Below are 24680 nucleotides of genomic sequence, written 5' to 3'. Positions count from 1 at the left end.
TGCATGGCCACGTGCGGACCTGACCATGTGCACGGTTTCTCTGGGTACACAACAAAATATAAAACTGACATTAAAATTAATAGACGTAAACCAGCACCCAATAAAACCATAGACAAAACAATGTAAATCTGTGTCCAATTGCATCGTCAGGGCTGACCATAGATTGTTTAAAGCCCTATATGGGTTGGGGCCTGTCTACTTGAGGGACCACCTTTCCCCGCATGTTCCCCAGAGAGCACTGAGGTCAGGGTCCCAAAACCGCCTGACTCTCCCTGGACCGAAAGACGCCACATTGGCCTCTACTAGGGCCAGGGCCTGCTCAGTAGTGGTTCCATATTGGTAGAATGAGCTCCCAGAAGACATCAGGGCCCTGCAGGACCTTTTACAGTTCTGCAAGGCCTGCAAAATGGAGCTCTTCCACCAGGCCTTCAATTAGGAGCCGCTACTAACAACATTGAACTGGGATAAGGCCCTTCATAACAAGAGTATTTGCCTGCGATGTCTACAGTAACACCTTTTAACCATACTTTCTGCTATATCTGCAACATCATGGCCAATAGTTACCACCAATAGCACTTTAACTGTATCTACATGCGAATTGTATCTGTAATGTACATGCATTTTATGAGGTCTTGTATGTAATGAATTTGTGTTTGATTGTATTTTAACTTTTAATGGGAGCCACCCTGAGCCTGCTTTGGCAGGAAGGGCAGGATACAAATCAAATCAAATCAATCAATCAATTAATTAAATAAATACATTTTAACTGAGAATCGATCTGAATGCATCATGACTGGTCAACTGGTGGTCTGGGTGCCATGCAGGGCACAGCAACAGATGCTATTCCGTGGGAGAGGGAGCAAGGGGAGGGGCCAGGCTCAGCGGGAGAGCATTGGCTAGGCACGCAGAAAGTAGCAGGTTTAATCCCTGGAATCTCCAGTGAACAAAGATCAGGTAGCAGGTAATGTGAAAGACCTCTACCTGAGACCCTAGAGAGCTGTTGCCAGTCCGAGTAAACAATACTGACCTGGATGGTCCAATGGTCTGACTCAGCATAAGGCAGCTTCGTATGTTCATGTGTTCAAGGTTCATGCGCCAGAGGTTCAAGTGACACAGCCAGGCAAGTTCCTTCAGTGCCATGCAGATAAACCACCGGGTTCCCACCCGGTCAGATATGTTGGGTAGGGAAGGGTACCGCGGAGAAATAAAGTGCTATTACTTTCTTCCACCACCCACACTCCGCTAAATTGGGGACACTATATATTTTGGCCCAATAAACTTTCATACACCAAATTTCATACACCAAATTGTTGCCTCCTCAATTTAGCAGACTGGAGGCAAAACCACAATGAGCCCATGGTGTTTAAGGGCCCTCAAGACTCTACTTGGGAGAGTCTTCTGGACAGGGGTTGTCAGCTTATGTTAAGAATACAAGAACCCTGCTGGATCAGACCGGGGCTCCACCAAGTCCAACATAGTCTCAGTGTGTGCGTGTGGGAGGGGGAGACGCTTCTTAAAAGCTGCTGTGGTTCACAACCACTGAATTTATCTAGTCCCCCTTTATAACCAGTGGCCATCAGCAACTCTTTGTGGCAATGGATGCCATAAGTTCACTGTGATACATCGTAGCGGTGAGATATGTCCTGAATCTATTTCCTTATTTTATTTATGTATTTACTAGCAGTAAAGCCCATTGTGAAAGCAATACAACGGGATCTAGAAAGAGGCTCTGGGGCAGAGCTCTGGCTTTGGGCAAACAGTTTCAATTTGCTGTGGTGACCTCAGCAGGGTATAATGACAGAGTCCACTGTATTCTCCAGAGGAACTGATCTCTGCTACCTGAAGAGCAGTTGTAATTGTGAGTAATCTGTAGCCCTCACCTGGAGATTGGCAACAATTGTTACCCAGGACAAAATGGCTGGTTTGGAGGGTGGAGTCTATGGCATTCTACCTGTCTGAGGTCCCACCCCTCTGCAAACCCCACCCTCTCCAGGCTCCACCCCTCAAATCCCCAGGAATTTGTCAGCATGTAGTTGGCAACCGCATCTCCTTCCCAGCTAGCCACCAACCTACCATTATCTGCCCCTTTGACTTCAGCTGACTTCTGCCCTCCCTTCTGCAGAGCAGTTGTAATACTGAGTGCTCTCCAGCCCTCACCTGGAGATTGGCAACAATGGTTCCCTATGTGAGACTGACTGGTTTGGAGGGTGGAGTCTATGGCAGTGTACCTGTCTGAGGTCCCACCCCTCCTCAAACCTCACCCTCTTCAGGCTCCATCCCTCAAGTCTCCAGGAATTTCCCATCTGGAGTTGGCAACCCTATCAGGATTGGCCCCAATGTGTTTTCTCCCAAAGGCCAAAGTAGGTGACAGGACCAAGCTTAGTTGCCTACCAACAGGCACTGAGGGGAATGTAGGGTTGCCAGCTCTAAGGAGGGAAATACCTGGAGGTTTGGGGGGTGGATTCTGTAGAGGGCCGGGCGACGGAGGCATCGGCCTTCTGTCGCCCGCCTTGCCCCCCCAATCTCGGCCATACCATACTAGTAGCCAGTAGTAATGGGAGAATTGATTCCGAGAGCTGTTGAACCATGAAGCTCACTGATGGCTGTTAGTAGTTCCTTATCTTTTGATTTTAATATAACTCACTCATTCTGAGATAATTCACATGTGAATATAAATCAATTAAAACTCACTTTATGTTTTTTGTTATATGTGTTTAGCAGTCAAACCACTGAACCCCACTAAATTTCTAAAGATTTGTGAAAGAAACACTTAGTGCTACACAAAAGTAAAGAACGATTGTGTGGGTAGTTTGTACTCACGCAGTGGTGGTTTGCACATCATGCCAGCTTTTGCTAAAGTTCTGTTTCAGTTCATTCATCAAGTTGATACCAAGTTTTTGTTTTATTTCCACAAGATGCTTCTCTTTGGCTACTAACACTTGTCGTAAAGTTGAGATTTCATCTTCTAGCTGAAGAGAATTAAACAACAGCAGCATTATTTTCAAGCATTAGTTTAGTATCAGATGTAATAACAAGTTAGTTTGGGGGATCCTAGATTTGTATGTTGCATCAGGCTTCCTCCCTGTTCCCCTTATACACAAATTGAAAACTCACTGCTTTCATGGCAACCCAAGATTAAATTGTGACTTGAAATCTTGGTTTGCAGAAAAGAGAACCAACTCCATCCCACCTTTTTCTTACTTTCATCTTGTTCTCATCCTTGCATCCTCCTTTCTCAAACTTCCATTTCCCTTCTCTTTATCATCCTTGGTGTTTTGCCATATTGCTACAGTACAAATTGCCACTAACAGGAAACACTACAGCATGTAGAAAGCTGTCTCACAATACAGCAAAATACTGCAGCATATATTTCACTGCTATTTATTTTTGGAGAGCCTAGATTAATATAAATCTATGAATTATAAATATTTATGGTATAGACAGAGCATTTTACTTTGGATTGTGGTTTGCAAACTAGGTATCATTGAATGATCCCTAAAATATCCTGGAAGTTTCCAACCTGGAGTTGGCAACCCTATGTCCTGGAGTTCGAACCTGGAGTTGGCAACCATCAGCCAACATTTATCTGCCTGTCTGTCTTTACAACCCCCCCCACACACACACACACAGCCTCTGCCTAGGGGGCAGCTGACATCATTCTCCTCTCCCAACTGAAAATTCCAACTGCCTTGGGGGGGTGAGTTTGAGGTGTGGAATGGAGTGTAGTCCAATCAGCTTCCATATGTAAATGACCTTGGAACGCTGGCCGGGACTGCACAAAGCAGCCAATGAACCCAGCCAGTGTCTTCCGAGTGGCAGTTTTTTCGGCCTAACACTAAAGGGGCCAATTTTAGAATTCTGGCACCCAAAACTCTTTTATAATAAGGGAGAGATTTATTCATTCATTAATTTTATTTATAGCCCGCCCATCCTGCGAGCAGGCTCAGGGCAGGTAACATCATAAAACATACAATAAATACAATTAAATTAAACAATGTAAACAATTTAAAATTAATAAACATTAAAACACAGTCACACTTCTAACAAATCAGCTGGCTGCGGGTTCCCTGGCATATTATTTGGGTTGATGAGTAGATGGGTGACCTTGAGTGATGATTTCAAGTTTTAATATTTTGGGGTGTGGGAGGCAAAGTTCTCTCCAGCCATTTCCTCTGTCTACCCTGTGACAAGGCAGGCCAGCCATTTCATTTAGAAGGAAAATTTCCAGTTGGTCGCAGATGGGAACAAGCAGAGCCAAGCCCCAGGAGCAGACTTACCAATGTCAGGATGGGCCCTGGAGTTCTCCCAGAATGACAACTGACCACCAGATTAGAGGAGAGGTCTGTTCCCCCTCTAATAAGAGAGTGTCCTGGGCAGATACTAGGGAGGTGGTTTCCGACATGGACACCACTGAAGCCGAGGATTCGGCAACTACCTCTGGTGAAGAGAACTATTATAGGAGACCTTTTTTAGAACGGAGAGTGAAAAACAAGACAGACACAGGACCAACTTATGGCTACAAAAGAGGAAAGAAAAAGAATTAATAGTGAATTTATCCGGTCTGTGCCTCACCAGGGAAATGTCGGAAGTATTGAATTTAGGATTAGGGTTTGTGTACGCCCCCATATACGATGCGTTCCAGACTAGAATAGATGTTTTTAAACACATACGATTAATTAAATTAAAAGTCATGTTTGAAGGGTCTGCCCTTACTTATACTAATCCTTTCAAAATAAAATCGCAATTCAATCCTATGATTTACCATTCATCTATTTCCGTCTTTGAGCGGCGCGTACTGGAAGATATTGGAAGATTGGAATTAAGGAGCTTGCCTAAGAAGTATAACATGTCTAAAGAACAGTGGGATAGTCTTATGGAAATGGCTAATATGGATAACATCATTATTAAGAGTGCAGATAAGGGTGGCGCCATTGTCATTCAAGACAAGGATAAATATCTAACTGAAGTTTATAGGCAATTAAACAATACAAATTTTTACAACAAAATTGATTACGATCCCACGAATGAAGTAGCTAGGATTATTTCAACCACTGTCAATGAAGGGCTATCATTTGATTATATTTCGGCACAGACAGCAGAATATCTGCATAAAAAATACCATAGGACTCCAATTTTCTATATTTTTCCAAAGATTCATAAACCCGGAGACCCACCCCCTGGCAGGCCCATAGTTTCGGGAACCAACTCCCTATTGGAGCCCTTATCTAAATATGTAGACTCTTTTCTCCATGACCACGTACTCTTACACTGTAAATTGTTAAATGACATTCGAGTGGAGTGTATAGAAGCCCCCCTTAGGATGGTAGCAGGCCAATCAGATAGAATCAAGGTACAATTTCTCCTTGCTTCACGAGATCTGGAGATCATTGAACTGACCGCTAAGTTTCTCCATTGTTTTATAAAACGGAAGAGTAACCCTGATCATATTAATGATTCTTAATTTATAAGTTTAAAAACTTAAGTTTAAAAGTTTGGAATGCCAGTTTATTTTATGATTCAGGCATCTTTTGTATGGTCAAATCTAACTTGTGACAACTTGAGTTAGGCCTGACATACCCACGACTATCTATTTTATAATTTCTCTTGGACTGTATTATTGGGAAATGTTTTAATATTCTATGCCAATAAAAGGTATTTGAATTGAATTGACTCTTTTCTCCAACCGGCTGTGGGTGAATTGGCGTCTTGCATCAAAGACACGCGCAATTTTATCCAAATCATAGAGGGCAAGGAGTTTCCCAGTGGGGCAGTACTTATGACTATGGATGTGGGGTCACTGTACACTAACATCCCCCATGAAGAGACGAGATTGACTCTCCTGAATACATTGGAAAAAAGGCCCCAAAAAATTCCCCCCACACATTTTCTGTTGGACCTGGTGGACATTATTTTTGATAAGAGTTTTTTTCGTTTGGGATCTGATTTTTATTTCCAGGTGAAGGGTGTAGCCATGGGGAGTTCATTTGCACCCAGTGTTGCCAACTTATTTATGGGATTTTTTGAGGAACAATGGATCACTAATATTAATTTCAATCCTTTTTTTGCTAATATAGTTATGTACAAACGTTATATAGATGATTTTATGCCAATAAAGGTATTGTATTTGTATTTGTATAGATGATTGCTTTCTTATTCTTGATCAATTTAACATGGTGGAACCTTTTTTCCAATGGCATCAATCCATTAAATTCACCTACAATGCCAGCTTTACAGAAATTAATTTTCTTGACACTACTGTCTTTGTTAAAGAGGGAAGACTGGTGGTTCGCCCGTTTCACAAAGAAACAGACAGGAACTCTCTGTTACATTACAAATCACACCATGTTAAACATTTGATACACAATTTGCCCTATGGGCAATTTTTGAGAATAAAAAGAAATTCGACCTTGAATGAGGATTTCAGGCAGGAAGCCGACAGATTAGCAATTCAATTTTGTGAGAGGGGCTACCCTGATTGGGTCATTGAGAATGCTTGCTGGAGAGCAGAACGACGCAACCGGAATGAGTTGTTTCAGGATAGAAAGGGACGGGAGAACAGTGATAGATTGACCTGGGCACTGGACTATACAAACAGAGCCCAGGACATCAAAGCCATCGTTATTAGACATTGGCATATCCTGAGTGATATCACAGCATGTCAATTTCCACCTAGAGTGGGCTTTAGAAGGACTCAAAACCTTAGAGAAAAACTGGTGAGGGCGGACGCCTTTAAGATGCAATACCAGGAAACTTCCTTGACTGGACACCACAGGTGCGGCAGGTGTGCCGCATGTCCGTCAATGTTGGAAACAAACACTTTGGATTTTCCCGATGTTAATTTAAAGAAACCCATCAGACAATTCTCATCCTGTGCCACTAAATCCATTTTTTATTTATTGATCTGTACGTGCCAACGTAGGTATGTCGAACAGACATCTAGAATGTTGAGGACCCGTATTCTGGAACACAAATCTAAGATCAAACATAAGCATCTCACAGCCCCAATGGTTCAGCATTTTGTGGAAGCAAATCACGACCCTAATGATTTCAAATGTCTAGTATTGGAAGTGATAAGAAATAACCCCTACACCGTTTTAGATTTAAAAAGGGTGTTATTGCAGAGAGAGGCGTTTTGGACATTCAGACTTAGATCAGAACAACCTGCCGAGCTTAATGCTGCTTTAGACCTGTCTTGTTTCTTGGGTGAATGAAACTACTTAGATCCAATGAGGGATTCTCGGGTTGGATATCGCCAGTCCTTTAGGCATCATTACAGGTGACATGGGAGTATGGTACGTTGACCTCCCCTTATTGTAATATTAAAATAACATGTGATGCTTGTAACCACTTATAAGGAAGGTCTTTGTAGAGCAAAGTTAAGATGTATTATCCGGAAGGAACTGATGTATATTAGAGCTATGATTAGCCACTATTGGTAAGTTTTTAACACATTACTTTTTGAATGCTGTATGACTTTATTGAATATTTATTGATGTAATTTGCTTAAAATACTTAATTGAATATATTTATATTTATAGAATTGATGCACATAAATTTGAAATTCATGATCTGAAGACAAAAACACCACAAACTGTATGTATATATTATTGTAATTTTATTGAAGAATTTTTTGTAAACTTTCTCCGAAGTTGATATCCCCTGTTACCAAAGTTGTTATTCTTCACAGGACGTTTGATAAAGACGCAGGTCGAAACGGACTGTCAAGCTTGGGAAAGTTCGTCCTTGCTTCTTGTTTCTTGAAGACTTCGGTCTCTCATTGTTGTTTATTATCTAGTGAAATATTAAAAAACATCATCATTGTTAAGTTTCAATTTATGAACTTGTGCAGCAATATGTTGTGTTTGGATGCCCCTGGAAGAAATGGCAGCTTTGAAGGGTGGACTCTATGGTATACCATAGCCTTTAGAAGAAACAGAAGTCCTAGAGTGATATTGCATCCCTGCTCCCCTCCCCCCTTTAACCCACCCTGGGCACTGCCTCCAAATCTCCAAGAATTTGCTAAGCCAAAATTTGCAACTCTACTCAGCAGCTCTGCAGGGACCGCTCAACTCAGTCCTGGCCAGCACTGCCAACATGGTGTAGTGGTTAAGAGCAGCAGACTTTGATTTGGCGAACTGGGTTTGATTCCCCACTCCTCCACATGAAACTTGCTGGGTCAGTCACAATCCTCTCAGAACTGTCTGAGCCCCACCAACCTCACAAGGTGCCTGTGGTGGGGAGAGAAAGGAAAGTAGATTATTTATTTATTTATTTATTTATTATTTTTATATTTGTATCCCGCCCTCCCAGTGGCTCAGGGCGGCTAACATGCGGCAAAGCCGAATTAAATAGATAAAATACAATAAACAACATTTAAAAACCCATACAATAATCAAGGTGCTCTAATCTTCCTATGTAAGTCACCCAAGATGGGAAACAATAAACCCAATTTGGCGGCCAGCTGTCTCAATAGCGCGGTCTCCCGCAGTACTGTTCTATATGCTTCTGCCAGCCGATGCTTGCACCCCATGATAGGGGCTGACAATGAAGCACTACCATGATGGTGGGATAGTGGCGGCGGCAGCTCCCACTCAAAAGCCTGGCGGAAGAGCTCTGTCTTACAGGCTCTGCGGAACCGCACAAGGTCCCGCAGGGCCCGGATCTCCTTACAGGCCCTGCGGAACTCTTTCTTACAGGGCCAGCTTATTTTGCACCCTAAGCGAGGATCCCTTCTGGCACCCCCCGTGCACCGCCCTCCTGTGTGCCGCCCCCCTGCAATGCCAGTAGCTCAGAAAGTAGTATTTTTGCTCACAGGACTCCACAGCTTAGAGGGAACATTGCACAGGAGTGTAACCATTTATACAGGCAAGTTTGTTAAAAACATTTTGTGCAGCGCAAGCGAGACCAGCTGTTCTGCGACATACACCCTCTAACAAGACGACTTCCCCAGAGATGGCCGGTGGGTGCCTCGGCCGGGCACTTTTGCGGAAGGTGGAAACCCACGCTGGAAGGCAAAAGCCTCAAATTGCAAACAGCTTGTTTGGACAGGGTTTCATTCCCCCCCCCTCCCCGGCCTCTTTAATGTCTGTGGGCCTGCTCCCCCGCCCCTCCCATTCAAGGAGGCCCTTCTCGTGGGGGGGGGGGGCCATTCCCGTGCAGTTTGGCGCCCTAAGGGCCTGCCCGCCCTAGGCGAATGCCTAGTTCACCTAGTGAGTGAGCTAACCCTGCCTGCAGAACTGCACAAGGTCCCGCAGGGCCCGGATTATAAACCACTTTGAGACTCCTTGGGGGCAGAGAAAAGTGTGTCCTTGTGTTTGACAAAGTGGCTTAAGCTTATACTTTGAATAAAACTTTATTGGTCTTAAAGGTGCCACTGGACTCAGACTTTGTTCTGGGGTATAAAAACTATCTTTTTCTTCTTCTTCTTAGCTCACTCATCGGCTTCTCCTGAACCACTGCCCACTGATAACAGTGAAAGTTGGGAATAAGGGGACACCTGTAGTGGATTATGGTCATGTCTGCAGGTCTGCTTGTAACACTGCAGGGACCTTTCAGTGTGACTTGCTCCGTGATCCTCTGAACTTCCCTCAGCCTGCTGTGTATTATTTCATACCCCTCATTATACGTGCACCACCTTCACACTAAAGGCACCATATCATCCCTCTGAGGCAAATGCTCCGTATCCCTAAGTAAGCACCAGATGATGAAGACAAAAAGCTGCTGCTGCTTCCCCCCCCCCCCCCCCCCTTCCGCGGGCACCCGGCCAAGCGACTTCGAGCATTTCTTCAGTAATGAAACCAGTCGCACTAAGACCCAGAGGATTTGGCAGAGGGAGGGGGCGTGACTTGCACAATATGTAGGGAGGAGAGTTGTCCGGCAGGTTTAAAGGAAGGGGGCGTGGCCGACCAGACTGGGGGTGTGGTGGGGTAGTATTTTTCTAAAGTGGAAGCCGCTGCCGCCTCCTGTTTCAAGGTGTCGTAGGCTTGTCCCGAGAAGGGGATGGCAGCGAAGCGGTGCTTTGTGGTGTTCGACTTGGGCGGTGTTCTTTTCGGCTCCGGTGTACAGGGAGCCTTCCGGCGCCTCGAGGGGTCTCTGGGCCTGCCCGGGTGGGTAGCCGATGGGGAGGGACGGGTCGGTGTCTCGCCCGCCCAAGTTTTCCCCTCGCCTTCTTGACCACCGTGAACCATAGAATCGCGCGGAAGTTGTTCATGCGTAGTGTGCCTGTTGTGCCCGCCCGTTAGCGATTCTGCTCAGAGTTCTGTAGGGCAAAGGTGGGGCGGGAAAAGTTCGTGGGGCTTTAGATACGCCCTCCGTTATTGAAACTTTGGTGCAGACTGGAGGGAGAACGAGCATTTTATCGCTGCTTTTGATAAAGAGAAAGGGTGCAGTCTGGTACTATCTGCACATGCTCAGAGGCGTTGTGGTCTTTGACTTTTTGTGTACTCAAGACGCTAGACCTCATTTGAAGGGTGGTTCAGATAGCGCTCAAGCTGTACTGTTTTATAGACAGTGATGAGGCGGGGCTATTAATAGTGTTCGAAGCAAAGAAAGATCCTGTGGTGTCAGGCTGGGGTTTAAGTGGAGGAGAGTCAGGAAGGGCGCTGTCCCCCTTGAATTCAGACTGCACCTTTGCTTTGCAATACTTCTATATAATACTTCTAAAATGTTCAGTGTACACATATGTCCCCTTATAATCCTCACAACAACCCTCTAAAGTAGGTCAGTACTTCCTTACAATAGGTGTGCCTTGAGTTGGTGAGGCTGGAGAGGGCAGAAATGCTTGGGAACAATGCATAAACTCTTTAAGCAGATGGAAATGAAAGAAACCAGCCTGGTAAATCTATTTGTTTAATTGTTTCTGTTGGGGTTTTTTTAATAGGCTGCAGATCTTGCATAAGATCTCTCCCAGTCAACTCTTTGTTGTTGAAATCTAGGCTAGCTGCCACTTCTGGTTTTTGTAAAGAACCCTTACTTTGATAAATTAATTCAAATAAACGAAATCTGTCCATTGGCTAATCAAAACTACCTAGTTTTGGTTAAGTATCTTTCAGACATTAGTTTAGAACAAAAAAAGGTACTTATTAAATTATGCTGAGCTAAAGGTACTTATAAAATCTGGTGTTTATGCTAATCTCAAGGAAGTTCAGTGAAGTGCTTTTCCAGTTCCTTTGCATCCTCGAAACACGCCTTGGGATTCAAATATTGGATAGTGTAGCAATCCAGCCTGTAATTAGCCATCTTTTGTAGAGGTTCTTACAGCTTGTTCTGAGCTGCTCCTGGGGCTTAAAAGTGTCATGAATGTTTGACCTGCAGGAGCAGTGGTTGGAGTGGCTTGTGGTTGGGCTCCCTTTTGCCCCTTCTTGCATGTGGGGGTTGTATAGACATCCTGGTGACGCTCTGCCAGCGCGCTCTCAGGGACTCCCCCATATTGTGTGTACCTGCCTATATGGGGGACACTGATAACATCTGTTGAAGAAAGAAGAGTTGCTGAGGCCAGTGCACAGTTGGTATGTGTTGTATGTATGGAGATGTTTTGTAGCAGTGGGTCCCTCTCCCTTGCTTACCTGTATGGAATGCTTTATCCTTGCATCCCTAGTTGGAGGAATAAAGGCTCCAGTTCACCTTTGATGTCTAGAGGTGGAGCACCTGTAAGGGTTTGGAGCAGAGCACTGTCAGCAGTTTGCCTCCCTGGCTGTTGTGCAGATGTCTCCCATTTTGTGCAAAGTGTTCTTTCTCTAGAGTTCCCGTCACTCTATGTGTGATTTCATGTTCTAAGTATGACTATCATGAGGCCAGAGAGGTATAGCTGGTTGCTATACAGCTGTCATGAGAGTCGGGTATATAGTGTGTAAGAGAGCCAGATTTGGTGACAAATGTAGTATGTATTCTGAGCTGTGTAGTGTATACATGGTGTTTGGGGGGGGATCTTGTTTTTTCGCTCCTCTTGCAGTGCTTCCTCTAAGGGGTGGAGTCTTGTGAGCAAAGATTCTACTTTGTGAGCTAGTGGCATTAAAGTTGTGAGCGAGCGATTTGGCTACTGCATAAATTAGTTTGCTCTGGAGCCATCCTTTGTGAGCTATGACAGAAATGTGTGAGCCGAAGGGTAAAAAACTGTGAGCTAGCTCACACTAACTCAGGTTAGAGGGAACACTGCCCTCTTGTTTATACTTTTGCCAGTGTTTTTGCTGGTGGGAGATGAGCTGAGGGGGTTTAGCACATCACCGTAGCCCCACTGACACTATCTCTTGGCACTGTCTAACTTCTGGTCCCTATACTGCTGCTGATGTGTCTGCTGGATTTACACCACTGTGGTGCCACTCCACGCTGTACCAGAGTGTTCAGCAATTTACAGGTTCACTTTAGGATTTTGTTGTAAGTGGGATTTCTGTACTATTTCCCAGCAAAGCAATTTAAATCTTTTGAGCCAAACCACAGTAACATTTTCAAGACTTCTTGCCCCGCTTTGCTAAATACATCTGCTGGGTCCACTTTTGATGGGCAGGATGTTGTGGGCAGAGGGAGAGGTTCTCATTTAACTCTTTTATGCTCTTTTGCTACAGAAAACGCTGCTTCTAAAAATCCTAATCCTACTACACTGCTTTTAATGCTCCAAAGCAGTATATAAATACTTTTTAAAAATGTGGCTTGTATTGACTCACTGCTTCTAACCTGGATTACCATGCGTTTGTGCCAAAAATGTGATAGGGCAAGGTTCTGAAGTTTAGCTACAAGAGCTTTGAATCGGAGAGGACTGAATTTTGGCTTCGCTTGTCCGTCACGTGATTCACTTACCTTGCAGATCATGATGGGTAGCCCTGTTAGTCTGTTTCTTTCTAGCCGTATCTGAAGAAGGGAGCAGTGACTCACGAAAACTCATCCCCTGCCACAAATGTTGTTAGTCTTTAAGGTACTGCTGGACTCTTGCTCTTTTCTGCTGCTTGCAGATCAGTTTATGAAAGCGGTTTAATTTTTGGGGGGGTGGGTGGGTAACAGGATAGTCTTTACATACTTGTCAGGCTTTTTCACACATCCCAGAGTGGAGGGGATCCAACAGCATGTTTCTGCAGACATAAGGAGTTTTCCCCGTGGACAGTGATTTTGTAGCTCTCCTGTTTGGTGGCAGCCCAAAATGGCCACTGAAATCCTGCTCTTGGGTGTCGCTACTCTCCAGGAGTAGGATTTCAGTGGGCCATTTCAGGATGCTCCAACAGGTGCAGTATGTGGGCAGAAGTCTTTGTGTCTGCAGAAGCCTGGCACCGGTCCATCTTGTTATGTTTGGGCCCTTTGAACTTGTTGAAATCCTCTTAAAGTACTGCATGTATCTCACTCTCTTTCTTTCTTTCCCTGCTTTGTGCTCTTTAACCTTCTCCCACCAAGCCCTCTCCTCAAGTTCATTATATTCCATCTGTCCAGTTTCTGCCGAACTCATTTCTTGCAGAATCCCTCTCTGCCTTCCTTGCAGTGCTGCTGTATTGCATCTCTGCCGTTTAGAAAGGGCTGTCACAATGACATCCTGTTTGCTAAATGAGAGGGCGTTGACATGGCCTCCCTAAGCTCATGTGTTTGGTGCAGTGGATCAAAGTGTGTTGTAACCTGGCCCATTGCTTCATAAGACGTGGGAGCATGTAACAAGTAGCTCCTGTTAAGAGTGTGACTTTTGCAGGAGTGTTTTGCAACCAAAACTTTGAAGATGATGTGTGAGCTTCTTGGGGGCAAATTGGCTGGCAGTCCTCCAGGAGTAGGTTGAAGGATAGGGAAGCTTCCAGCCGCTCGGTTAGGCAAGGTGGGGCCAGCAGGACTTGAAAAGTCCATGGGTTCCTGCTCACAATTTTTTCCCTCTCCTTTACTAACTTACCTGTTCCCATATGTCATTTACTAACATATCAAGAACAATCCATTCTGCTGAGGAGAGGCTGCAGCTAAGTGAAAAAGTCTTTGCTTCGCATGCAGAAGGTCCCAGGTTCTCCAGTTCAAAGGACCACACAGTAGGTGACGGAGCAGAGGTCCATCAGTGGCTATTAGCCACAAGGTATAGATAGGGGCTCTGGGGCAAGTGATGCTCTGTCTTCTTGGTGCTTGGGGGGGTCAACAGTGTGAGGGCTTCAAATGACCTGGCCCCACTGGTGGACCTCCTGATGGCACCTGGTATTTTTGGCCCCTGTGTGACCCAGAGTGTTGGACTGGATGGGCCTTTGGCCTGATCCAACATTGGCTTATCTTATGTTCTTATGAAAGATCTCTGTCTGAGATCCTGGAGAGCTGCTTGCAGTCTGAGTAAACGATACACTGACCCTGATGGACTGAAGGTCTGATTCAGTGCAGTGTTTGTGTGTAGCAAATCTTTTTAGACTTTTATAAAGCAGGTTAAGCAGTCTTTGAAAATACAACTTGTAACAGTTGTGTCCAGAAGGGAAGACACATTACCTTCGGATTAAAATGACTTTTGAAAATATTGGTCATTGAGAAACAAGACAGACGCTCTTACGTCTTTATTAATTTAATTTTAAAAAATAGAAAAAGACTGAGAATCAGTATTGTAGCAGCAGCAGAAGTTGGTTTTATACACCGCCCTTCACTACCCAAAGGAGTCTTGGAGCAGCTTACAATCACTTTCCCTTCCTCTCCATACAACAGAAGCCCAATGAGGTAGGTGGGGCTGAGAGAGCTCTGAGAGAACTGTGACTGACCCAAGGTCACCCAGCTGGCTGCATGTAGAGGAGTGGGGAATCAAACCTGGTTCTCCAGATTAAAGTCTGCCGCTCTTAACCGCTACACCACAGCTGGTTTCACAGAGAGGGGCTTGTGTGCCTAACATTAGAAAATAAGCAAGTGCAGGCTTCCGGTCGAGCTAAGATGGAGGACTGACGCACTTTCACTCTTGTGCGAAGTGGGCGACGGCCGCTTTTGACAGTTTGGGCAGTTATTAGCCCAACGCATCGCTCCCCAGCGAGAGGGGGGGGGACATGGGGGGACAAGCAGGCAGCAGCGCCTAAGAGGGAGGGTTAGGTTGGCGTGATTCCGCTTCGGAAGAAGCGGAAACAGGCTTTGATCTCCTCCCGCGAAGAAGGCAAGTGCCGAGCAACTCTACAGCAGCCGTTCGAGCCGGTGTACCGGTTTAAATTCTCCATCAGCCGACCTCTTGAAGATGGGCAACAACAGTGAGTGAAAAGAAGCAATGCGAAACCCGTTTTGATCGTGTAGATAACAATAAACGTGCCGCTTACCTGAACTGTGATAAAAAACGAAGAAACAACTTGTTGTGTAAGTTTGCGCACCGCAGAGAAATCGCCAAAACGGAGACCAGAAGGGCACCGAAACGAACCAATTCTGACCCTGACGTTCAACCAGTTGTGAGACCAAGGACAGGCTCAACATCAACCCCTAAAATGTCAAAAGAGAGGGAGAAGGATAAGAAAGAATTGTATGCAGCCATGGAATTGATGGAGAAAAGAATGATGGAGGCGATTCAGGCCATGGGTGAGCAGATTGAGAAAAGGTTGGGGGTGCAAGAAAAACATATGGAGCAGCAACTGGAAGAGCAAATGGCAAAGCAAACTCAGATACACTTGAAACAAATTGAAGAAGCCCAGGAGAAAAATGTAGCAGCATTAAAAGAATTGGTTACAACAGAAATTACTTCAATCAAGCAAGAATTAGATGGAGTCAGAAAAGAAATACAGGCTAGTGCAACCAAAACTACAGAGACAGAGGAAAAAATGCAACAATTGGAAGAGAAACAGGATTCTTTGACTCAGCAATTTAGGAGATCTGAAACAATGATGGAGTTCAGAAGAATGCAAACTCATTTGAGATTTAGAGGTATCAAAGAAAAAGAGAATGAAAACATAAGAGAGGAAATGATAAAAGCGATCACTTTGTACTTGGAAGAGGAAGAGGGAACAATGGAAGCAGATTTTGATTTGATATACAGAGTGAACTCCAGAATTGCGGAAAAGAAAAATTTACCAAGGGATGTAATTGTACAATTTGTAACAAGAGCAACAACAGAAGACATCTTTAAGAAACAATTTACCGTCCCGTTCGAAATTGAAGGGAACAAGATCATGGTGATGAGAGAGCTCCCACGAGCAGTATTGCAAGATAGAAAAAGGTATAAACCTCTGGCTGACAAACTGAAGACCTTGAATATCAGATACAGATGGGAGATTCCACAAGGCTTATCCTTTACTTACAAAAGTGGGAGGGTCCAGATCAGATCGGTGACGGACTTATATAAATTTAAGGCAGACAATTTAGATGCCTTTGGAGAAATTTAACTTAAAATTTACAATGGATTACAAATTGTTGTCATGGAATGTGAATGGACTAAATTCACCAAATAAGAGAAAAAGAATCAATCATTGGATACAAAAACAAAACTGTAATGTGATATGCTTGCAAGAAACTCATATTAGAAATTCCGATACTAAATATTTAAAAAATGTCAAATTTGGATTAGAATTTTATTCTTCGGCCTCAAACAAGAAAAAAGGAGTTGTGACATATGTGAAAAAGGATTTACAACCTAAAGAAATTTTTAAAGACTTGGATGGAAGATATGTGGGTGTGGAAGTTTTGATCCAACAGAAAAAGACATTGGTGATCAATCTATACGCACCCAATGGAGCAAAAGAAAAATTCTTTAAGGACTTAACTGAACATCTACAAGGACAAACCTATGAACAAGTCATTTTGGTCGGAGATTTTAACGGAACTGTGGACCGTTTGGATAGAAGATCACAAAAAGGCAACGAAATTAGTGGAAAATTGCCAAAGAACTTTTTTGAAATAGTCAAGCAGGAAAAACTAGAGGATGTATGGAGGAAATGGAACCCGACGCAGAAGGATTTTACTTTTTATTCCAATAGACATTGCTCTTTTTCCAGAATTGATATGATTTGGATGTCAGAAGAATTGTCAATGAAAACACATAAAATTGAAATTTTGCCAAGATGTAATTCCGACCACAACCCTGTTTTGTGGACTTCTATAGAAAGGAACAAATCCTTTCTTTGGAGAATTAATGAAGATTTGTTGGATAAAAAAGATGTAACTGAAATGTTAAAGGAAGAAACAAAGCAATTTTTCCAACAAAATCTGAATAAAGAGACCCCAATTCAGGTGGTGTGGGATGCGTATAAAGCAGTGATGAGAGGGATTCTCATCTCTCAAAATGCGAAGCAAAAGAAGGAAAAATTTCAAAAACAAACAGTAGTGTTGGAAAAAATATCACAAAAAGAAAAAGAATTAAAGAAGAAACCAGGGAAAAAGAAGATTATTCGAGAATTACAGTTGTTGAAAGAACAACTGAATGAAACTTTAAACCAGGAGCTCTATTGGAATTTAAAGAGGCTACAGCAAAAATCTTTTGAAGGGGCAAATAAACCGGGGAAATTTTTAGCGTGGCAACTTAAGGCTAGAAAAGAAAGAAGAATGATAACCAAAATAATAGAAGAAGGAAAAGAATTCGTTGACCCTACTGGCATAAAGAGAAGTTTCTTCAAGTATTATGCTAAATTATTCCAAGCAAATAGAACAGATCTTGAGAAGATTAAAAAATATTTGGACAAGGTTCCGTTACTTAAAATAAGCAACGAATTTCAGGAATTACTGAATGGCCAAATTCAAAAAGAAGAAGTGAGGAAGGCAATTGAAGAAGCGAAGTTGGGGAAGGCGCCAGGACCGGACGGATTTACCGCAAAGTTTTATAAAAAAATGAAAGAAGAAATTGTTCCGGTCATGGAAGCTTTATCCAACGATATACGTGAGAGTAAGAAGGTGCCAGACTCTTGGAAAGAAGCAATTATTTCATTAATACCAAAGGAAGGACAAGAACCAACGAATGTGAAAAACTATAGGCCAATTTCTCTTTTGAATAATGATTACAAGATTTTTGCAAAAATTATTGCAGAGAGGGTGAAAAACTATTTACAAACAGTGATTTCAGAAGACCAAGCTGGTTTTTTACCAAAGAGACAGATCAGAGACAATGTAAGAATAGTAATGGACGCAATTGAATATTATGAGAAACACCCTGAACAAGAAGTAGCTTTTTTATTTATCGATGCCGAAAAGGCATTTGACAATCTTAACTGGAAGTTTATGCTGCAAATGATGGAAAAAATAGAAGTGGGACAACACTTCAGAAATTGCATTGAAGCTATCTATTCTGAACAAAGAGCTAAACTGAATGTAAACAAAGAACTGACAGATAGCTTCAAGGTACAGAAAGGCACCAGACAGGGTTGTCCCCTATCACCGTTATTATTTATCTGGGTGTTGGAGATACTTCTACAAAAAATACAGCAAGATCAAGAGATAACGGGATTGACACACAAAGGACTTAAATACAAATATCGAGCATTTGCTGACGATGTAATGTTCATTGTGCAAAACCCGACAGACAAATTACCGTTACTATTCCAAAAAATAAAGGACTTTGGAGAATTGGCCGGATTTTATGTGAATAAGAATAAGACGAAGCTTATTTGTAAAAATATGACGAAACAAAAACAAATGGAACTGCAAGACCTGGTACAATGTGAAGTAGTAAAAAAGACGAAATATCTTGGTATTGAGTTAACTGCAAGAAATATAGACTTATATAAGAACAATTATGAAAAACTATGGACTAAGTTAACTCAAGACTTTAAGAAATGGGACAAAATGAATTTGTCACTGATGGGAAGAATATCAGTCATAAAAATGAATGTCCTACCACGTTTGATGTTCCTGTTCCAAACAATACCAATACTTAGTAAGACAGATTTGCTACTTAAGTGGCAACAAGAACTATCAAAGTTTGTTTGGGCAGGCAAGAAACCGCGAATCAAGATGAAAATTCTTTGTGATGCCAAAGATAGAGGTGGGTTACAATTACCAAATCTTAGACTATATTATGAAGCGGTCTGTCTAACCTGGATGGAACAGTGGGTGAAATTAGAAAATGATAAGTTACTGGGGTTAGAAGGCCATGATTGTAGATTTGGTTGGCATGCATATTTATGGTATGACAAAACAAAAATGGATAGCTTTTTTAAGCTTCATGTGGTAAGAAAAGCACTATTTGTGGTATGGATGAGGTATAAAAAATACTTTTGTGATGTAAGACCATTGTGGATTGTACCAGTGGAAGTGTTAACATCTTACTCAAGACATAGAGATAAAGATTGGTTGCCATATAAAGATCTAATTAAAAAAGTGGGAACAGAATGGGTAATGAAAAAGCAGAATGAAATTGAATATGAATATGAATGGTTGAAATATATGCAGATTTTTGATCTTTTTAGATCAGATAAAAGGAAATATGGTTTTAGAGAGGAAAAAAATGAAATGGAAAATGTTTGGGAGAGTGGAGGGGGAAAAATATTTCTAAAATGTACAAAGTGTTACTTAAATGGTATACTGAAGATGAGACTGTAAAAGGGCAAATGATAAAATGGGCGATAAATATGAATACGGAAGTGTCTATTGAAACCTGGGAATATTTGTGGAAAAATTCTATTAAGATATCGCCTTGTACCAATGTTAGAGAGAATTGTTATAAAATGATGTATAGGTGGTACATGACTCCGAAAAAAATTGCAAATATGAACCAGAATATGTCAAATAAGTGTTGGAAATGCAAGAGCCATGAAGGCTCATTTTATCATATGTGGTGGACTTGTGAGAAAGCAGTTGACTTTTGGACAAAAGTCCACAAAGAAATGCAAAAAATTCTGAAATGCTCTTTTAAAAAGGCACCGGAAATTCTGCTTTTGGGACTGAAAATGGAAGAAGTCAATACAACTAAAAAGACTTTATTCTGGTACTTAATCACAACAGCGAGAATGATTTATGCACAATTTTGGAAAACAGAGAAAGTGCCAGAAATTGAAGACTGGATACAAAAAGTTCTGTTCATGGCAGAGATGGACAAAATTACGAAGAAGCTGAACAATAAAGAAGAAGACGTGTTTTTTCAAGAATGGAGTGACTTTAAAATATATCTGGAAAAGAACTGGGATGTGAAACAAAACTTAATATGTTTAGATCAATATTAAGTCAAATGATGTTATCTTTAGATTGTAATGACAAGAAATTGATATAGTTGATGATATGAAGTAATTTGGAGCAGGGGTGGAAGCATTGCGGGAAGCCACCGGAGGGAGGGGAGGAACTGGGAATGGGGTAGACAATTGATAGAATGAAATGATTTAATTTCATATGTTGTATTCCTGAGAAAATAAAAATTTGTTTACCAAAAAAAAAAAGAAAATAAGCAAGTGCAGAGGGCAAGATTTGTTGGAAACAAAGATGGAAAACATGCTTTTGGTAATAGAATATGAATGAAACATGAATTATTACGACGAACTGTAGTGCAAATATAGCCATTTATTATTTTACTGGGAACCCAACCAGGCGTACAGCATTGTTCCTACAACACTGTTCTTCCTTCCTCCATTTTGTCCTCACAGCAACAACCCTGTGAGGTAGATCAGGCAGAGAGAGAAGGACAGTGACAAGCCCGAGGTCACCCAGTGAGCTTCTATGGTAGAGTGAGGGTTTGAGCTCAGGCCTCCCAGGTCCTAGTCTTGACCCTCTAACCACTTCAGCATAGTGGCTGAGGCAGCCTCTGTAAGTGTTACTTGAATTTGCAGGCTCATGATGTTATCTAGGGCTTCAGGTAGCAACTTTGCCTCTTTTCCAAGCAAAAATGGAGATGGCAATGAATGCATGAGAAATCATTTCATTCAACAAGCTGAAATACATTATGCAAAGCAAATGTGCTCCTAACAAATTCTGATGGCTGACCAATATGACTCCAGTTTTAGATAATAGCTCTTTCAGTCCTCTACTAAATAAGTGAGACTGTAGTTGGTTAATAGAGAATCTTAAATTGAACATTCAAGTAAAAAAGGTAAAACTGGCAAAGGAAATCCTGTGATTTCTTATAAGTAACATACAATGTTTTGGGTAAATGATAAGGCATGTGATGCACCCGTTCTGTGTAAATTGGTGGTAACTAACCTTGAAAAAACACTTTAAAAAATCTGAAAGCGCCTTTTGTTCTGTGCAGAAAGCAAACCCATCTTCAAAACAAATGCCTCCTTCTGTGGGTCAAATGACACAGGATGCTGGAATTTCATTTACTGAACTCAATGCATACAGTTGGGCTGTGAAAAGCAGCTGCGGGGTATGTGTGTGTGATATACATCACAGCCATATAGTATAGAAGAGGGGAAACAGTAAAAAACCCTGTAGAGTTTTCCCAAAGAAGAATTCCCCTTTCCCAAATCTGTTCTAAGCCTTACTGGGGGAAAAGAGAGGTATGATCTTTCTCTACCACGCCTCAAGGCTTAAAGCAGACTCTGAAGGCCATCTCCTATTGTAGAAATGGCTAGATAAGGGAGAAGTTAACCCCCCCCCCCAGCACTGTAGCCTGATTCAAACTGGTACTGCCCTCCGTTTATAACTTCTTTTTAGGGATAAATTGCACATTGGGAATTCAACAGGAATTCCAGCATTTCTTACACTTTAAAACTCTTTCTCATCCTGCTAGAAACAGGAGAATTGCTAATCAGAAAAAAAACACCAGTTAGTATCTTAATGTTATCTGATCAAGAGACTTTTGTTGATGTGAAGATGCCTCTGGAGAAAACAGGCCATTCCCTCTCTTCTTGCTCAATAGTTGGAAAACAGTTCATCATGAAGCTAAAGTGATAATCTGGGTGCTAGCTTCTCCCCACTAAAACAGCCTTGTATTGCCTTTGGTGGTGGTGGGGGGTGGAGTTATAAAGATGTGATGGAGAACACTGAGTCATTTTCTGTATCTTCTAATCTGCCTTGAGTTGCAGCAAGGAAAAACAGGCTGTGAATTACATAAATAAAAAGCAAAGGAAGATATGTGAACATATGAAGTTGCCTTATACTGAATCAGAGCATCAGTCCATTGAGATCGGCATTGTCTACTCAGACTGGCAGCGGCTCTCCAGGGTCTCAGGCAGAGGTCTTTCACATCACCCACCCCCTTATCTTTTCAACTGCAGATGCCGGGGATTGAACTGGGGACTTTCTGCATGTCAGACCGATGTTCTGCCATTGAACCACAGCTGTTCCCCATCTATGCAGTCATAGAGGCATTTAGCAGGTGGGATTTTGCGAAGAAAAGAAAGAAGCAGTCCAAGAAAGGCATCAGCTGTCTCCCTGCAGGATATCCCTGTTTTATCAGCATATTTTTTCTTTGGAAACCTGAACTCCTTCCCCTTACTGAGCTTAACATGATCTCATTTTTCTCTATTTCGTCCTCTTCCATTCATCCTTTTTTACTATTTCAGCTTCCTGGGATTGGGAGTTGGAGGTGTCTTCAAAATAATACTTTATTTTTCTGAAAGGCTTGTTTACTAACCAGCCCTGGCAAATACAATAATATTTCAAAAGAAAAGAAACAGACAAGGCTTTCTCTGCTTTTTGTGGGATGGACCAGGTAACCAGCTGGAGAGGTCCACTGAAGGGGGAGGGGGAGGCAGGCAGAAGAGCAGTGAAAGAGGCATGGCTGTGCAGCAGTTCAGGAGTAACACTGGAATTTCTCTGGAATAAATCAGTGAAGGGTGGACTGTTCTTCCAGAGCCAGTGTAATGCATTCAGATTTGTAGCTGTTAAACAGGAGGGACAGGAACTCCACATGTTAGCTCCCAAATTTTGCACCCTTTATCTGTCAGTCCCCTGCAGCAGAAAGGTTTCACCATGGCTGCGGGTTCGCTAGGCCAGTGTTCTCATACAACATTGGTAGAACTTGATTACCGCCCCCCCCCCCGTGCTTGTTTTCATCTAACCTGTCCATGTGGCAGGGCTGTGATTCACAAATGGGATATGCTGGTTGTGCTTGATTCATCAGTACATCCATGGCTCATCCAGATAGTTCTGTTTCTCCAGTTTTTCTTTTTCTCTTTTTAACGGACTCTCTCTTTGTACCTTCTCCCCTTGTGGCAAGGAGTTTTTATGTCCCTTGCACACAGCTCTCTAGTAGTTCTGTGATGGCTTTATAGCGTTAGAGGTGAAGAGCTCAAGCAGCCTTACAAGTCTGGCCCAGTCAGACCTCTGGCTCAGCTGGCTGAGTATTTTCTACCATCAGTGGCCTCGGGTAGAGCTTTCTGCTGGCTGCTGAGATCCTGTGATTTGAACCAGAGACCATGTGCTTGCAGAGTGCGACCTCTAGGACTAAGGGATGGTTCCTGTCTGACACTTAGTTTGGACAGGAAAACAGTTCCAGGTGGTCAGCCGTGTTGGTCTGAAGCAGTAGAACAAAGTTTGAGTCCAGTGGCACCTTTAAGACCGACCAACAACGTTTTATTCAAGGTATAAGCTTTTGAGTGCATGCACACTTCTTCAGATTCAGATACATCTGTTTGTTAACTCTTGTATTTGTATGGTAATTTACTGCTATTCACAGATCTTAACAATGGCTTTAACCCGATCTCAGTTTATGCATCTTGACTCTAACTAGCCCTTTCTGGCAACTAACCCCCGTACCTATATGTAATGGTTGAGGACGTCTTCTTTCACTGTATCTGAAGAAGTGTGCATGCACACAAAAGCTTATCTCTCCCTTATTATAAAAGAGTTTTGGGTGCCAGAATTCTAAAATTGGCCCCTTTAGTGTTAGGCCGAAAAAACTGCCACTCGGAAGACACTGGCTGGGTTCATTGGCTGCTTTGTGCAGTCCCGGCCAGCGTTCCAAGGTCATTTACATATGGAAGCTGATTGGACTACACTCCATTCCACACCTCAAACTCACCCCCCCCCAAGGCAGTTGGAATTTTCAGTTGGGAGAGGAGAATGATGTCAGCTGCTCCCTAGGCAGAGGCTGTGTGTGTGTGTGGGGGGGGGGTTGTAAAGACAGACAGGCAGATAAACGTTGGCTGATGGTTGCCAACTCCAGGTTGGAAACTTCCAGGATATTTTAGGGATGAAGCCTGCTGAGGGTGGGATCTGAGGAGGAGGAGGAAGAGGGGGACCTCAGACAGATACAATGCCATGCTGCCCACACTCCAGACAAGCTGTTGCCAGTCTCCAGGTGACAGCTGGAGAGATCTTAAAGCTTTGGTGCTACTTCAAAGTTCCCCAGGAGCCCAAAACAGAGTAGTGTTTTGGAAAATCTTGAGGAATTGTTTGGTGCATTTACGATGGGGCTCCTGGGGAACTATTGTTGCCAATCTTGGCCCAGCAGCCATCAAACCATTCTCTTCAACCCCCTGCTGTGCAGCTGACTTTCCCCTAGGGTTGCCAATCTCCAGGTGGGACCTGGAGATCTCCCACTGCTACAATTGATCTCCAGATGACAGAGATCAGTTCCCCTAGAGAAAATGACTGCTTTAGGAGGGTAGACCCTATGACATTATACCTGCTGAGTCCTTCCGCCCCCCCCCCGCCCAATGCTGCCCTCTACAGAATCCACCCCCCAAACCTCCAGGTATTTCCCTCCTTAGAGCTGGCAACCCTACATTCCCCTCAGTGCCTGTTGGGAGTGGGTGGTGGGGGAGGGGAAGGGAGTGGGCGACCGGAGGCTTCTGCCTCCTGTCTCCGGTCCTGGAGTGGGGGGGGTGGAAACGGACCCGGCAGCCGGAGGCTTGCACCTCCAGTCGCCGGCCCTGGAGTGAGTGGGGTTGAGTGGGGGGAAACGGACCCTGCGGCCGGATGTC

The 24680-nt window shown here is 43.1% G+C and overlaps 1 protein-coding gene across 1 annotated transcript in view; it reads left to right on the top strand.

The window, feature by feature from the left end:
• Nucleotides 1-9965: 9965 nt before the first annotated feature.
• Nucleotides 9966-24680, top strand: part of EPHX2 (epoxide hydrolase 2, cytoplasmic) — a 92509-nt gene continuing 77794 nt past the window's right edge. The window contains exon 1 of the mRNA XM_015420635.1: nt 9966-10106. Coding sequence (XP_015276121.1) covers nt 10000-10106 — 107 coding nt within the window. The 5' untranslated portion in view covers nt 9966-9999. The remainder of the gene's footprint in view (nt 10107-24680) is intronic.

The sequence above is a fragment of the Gekko japonicus genome, unplaced genomic scaffold (genome assembly GCF_001447785.1).
Source record: "Gekko japonicus isolate JY-2015 unplaced genomic scaffold, Gekko_japonicus_V1.1 scaffold7, whole genome shotgun sequence".
NCBI classification, from domain to species: domain Eukaryota; kingdom Metazoa; phylum Chordata; class Lepidosauria; order Squamata; family Gekkonidae; genus Gekko; species Gekko japonicus.
Note: the sequence above shows the minus strand (reverse complement) of the source record. Positions and strands in the feature narration are given on the sequence as shown.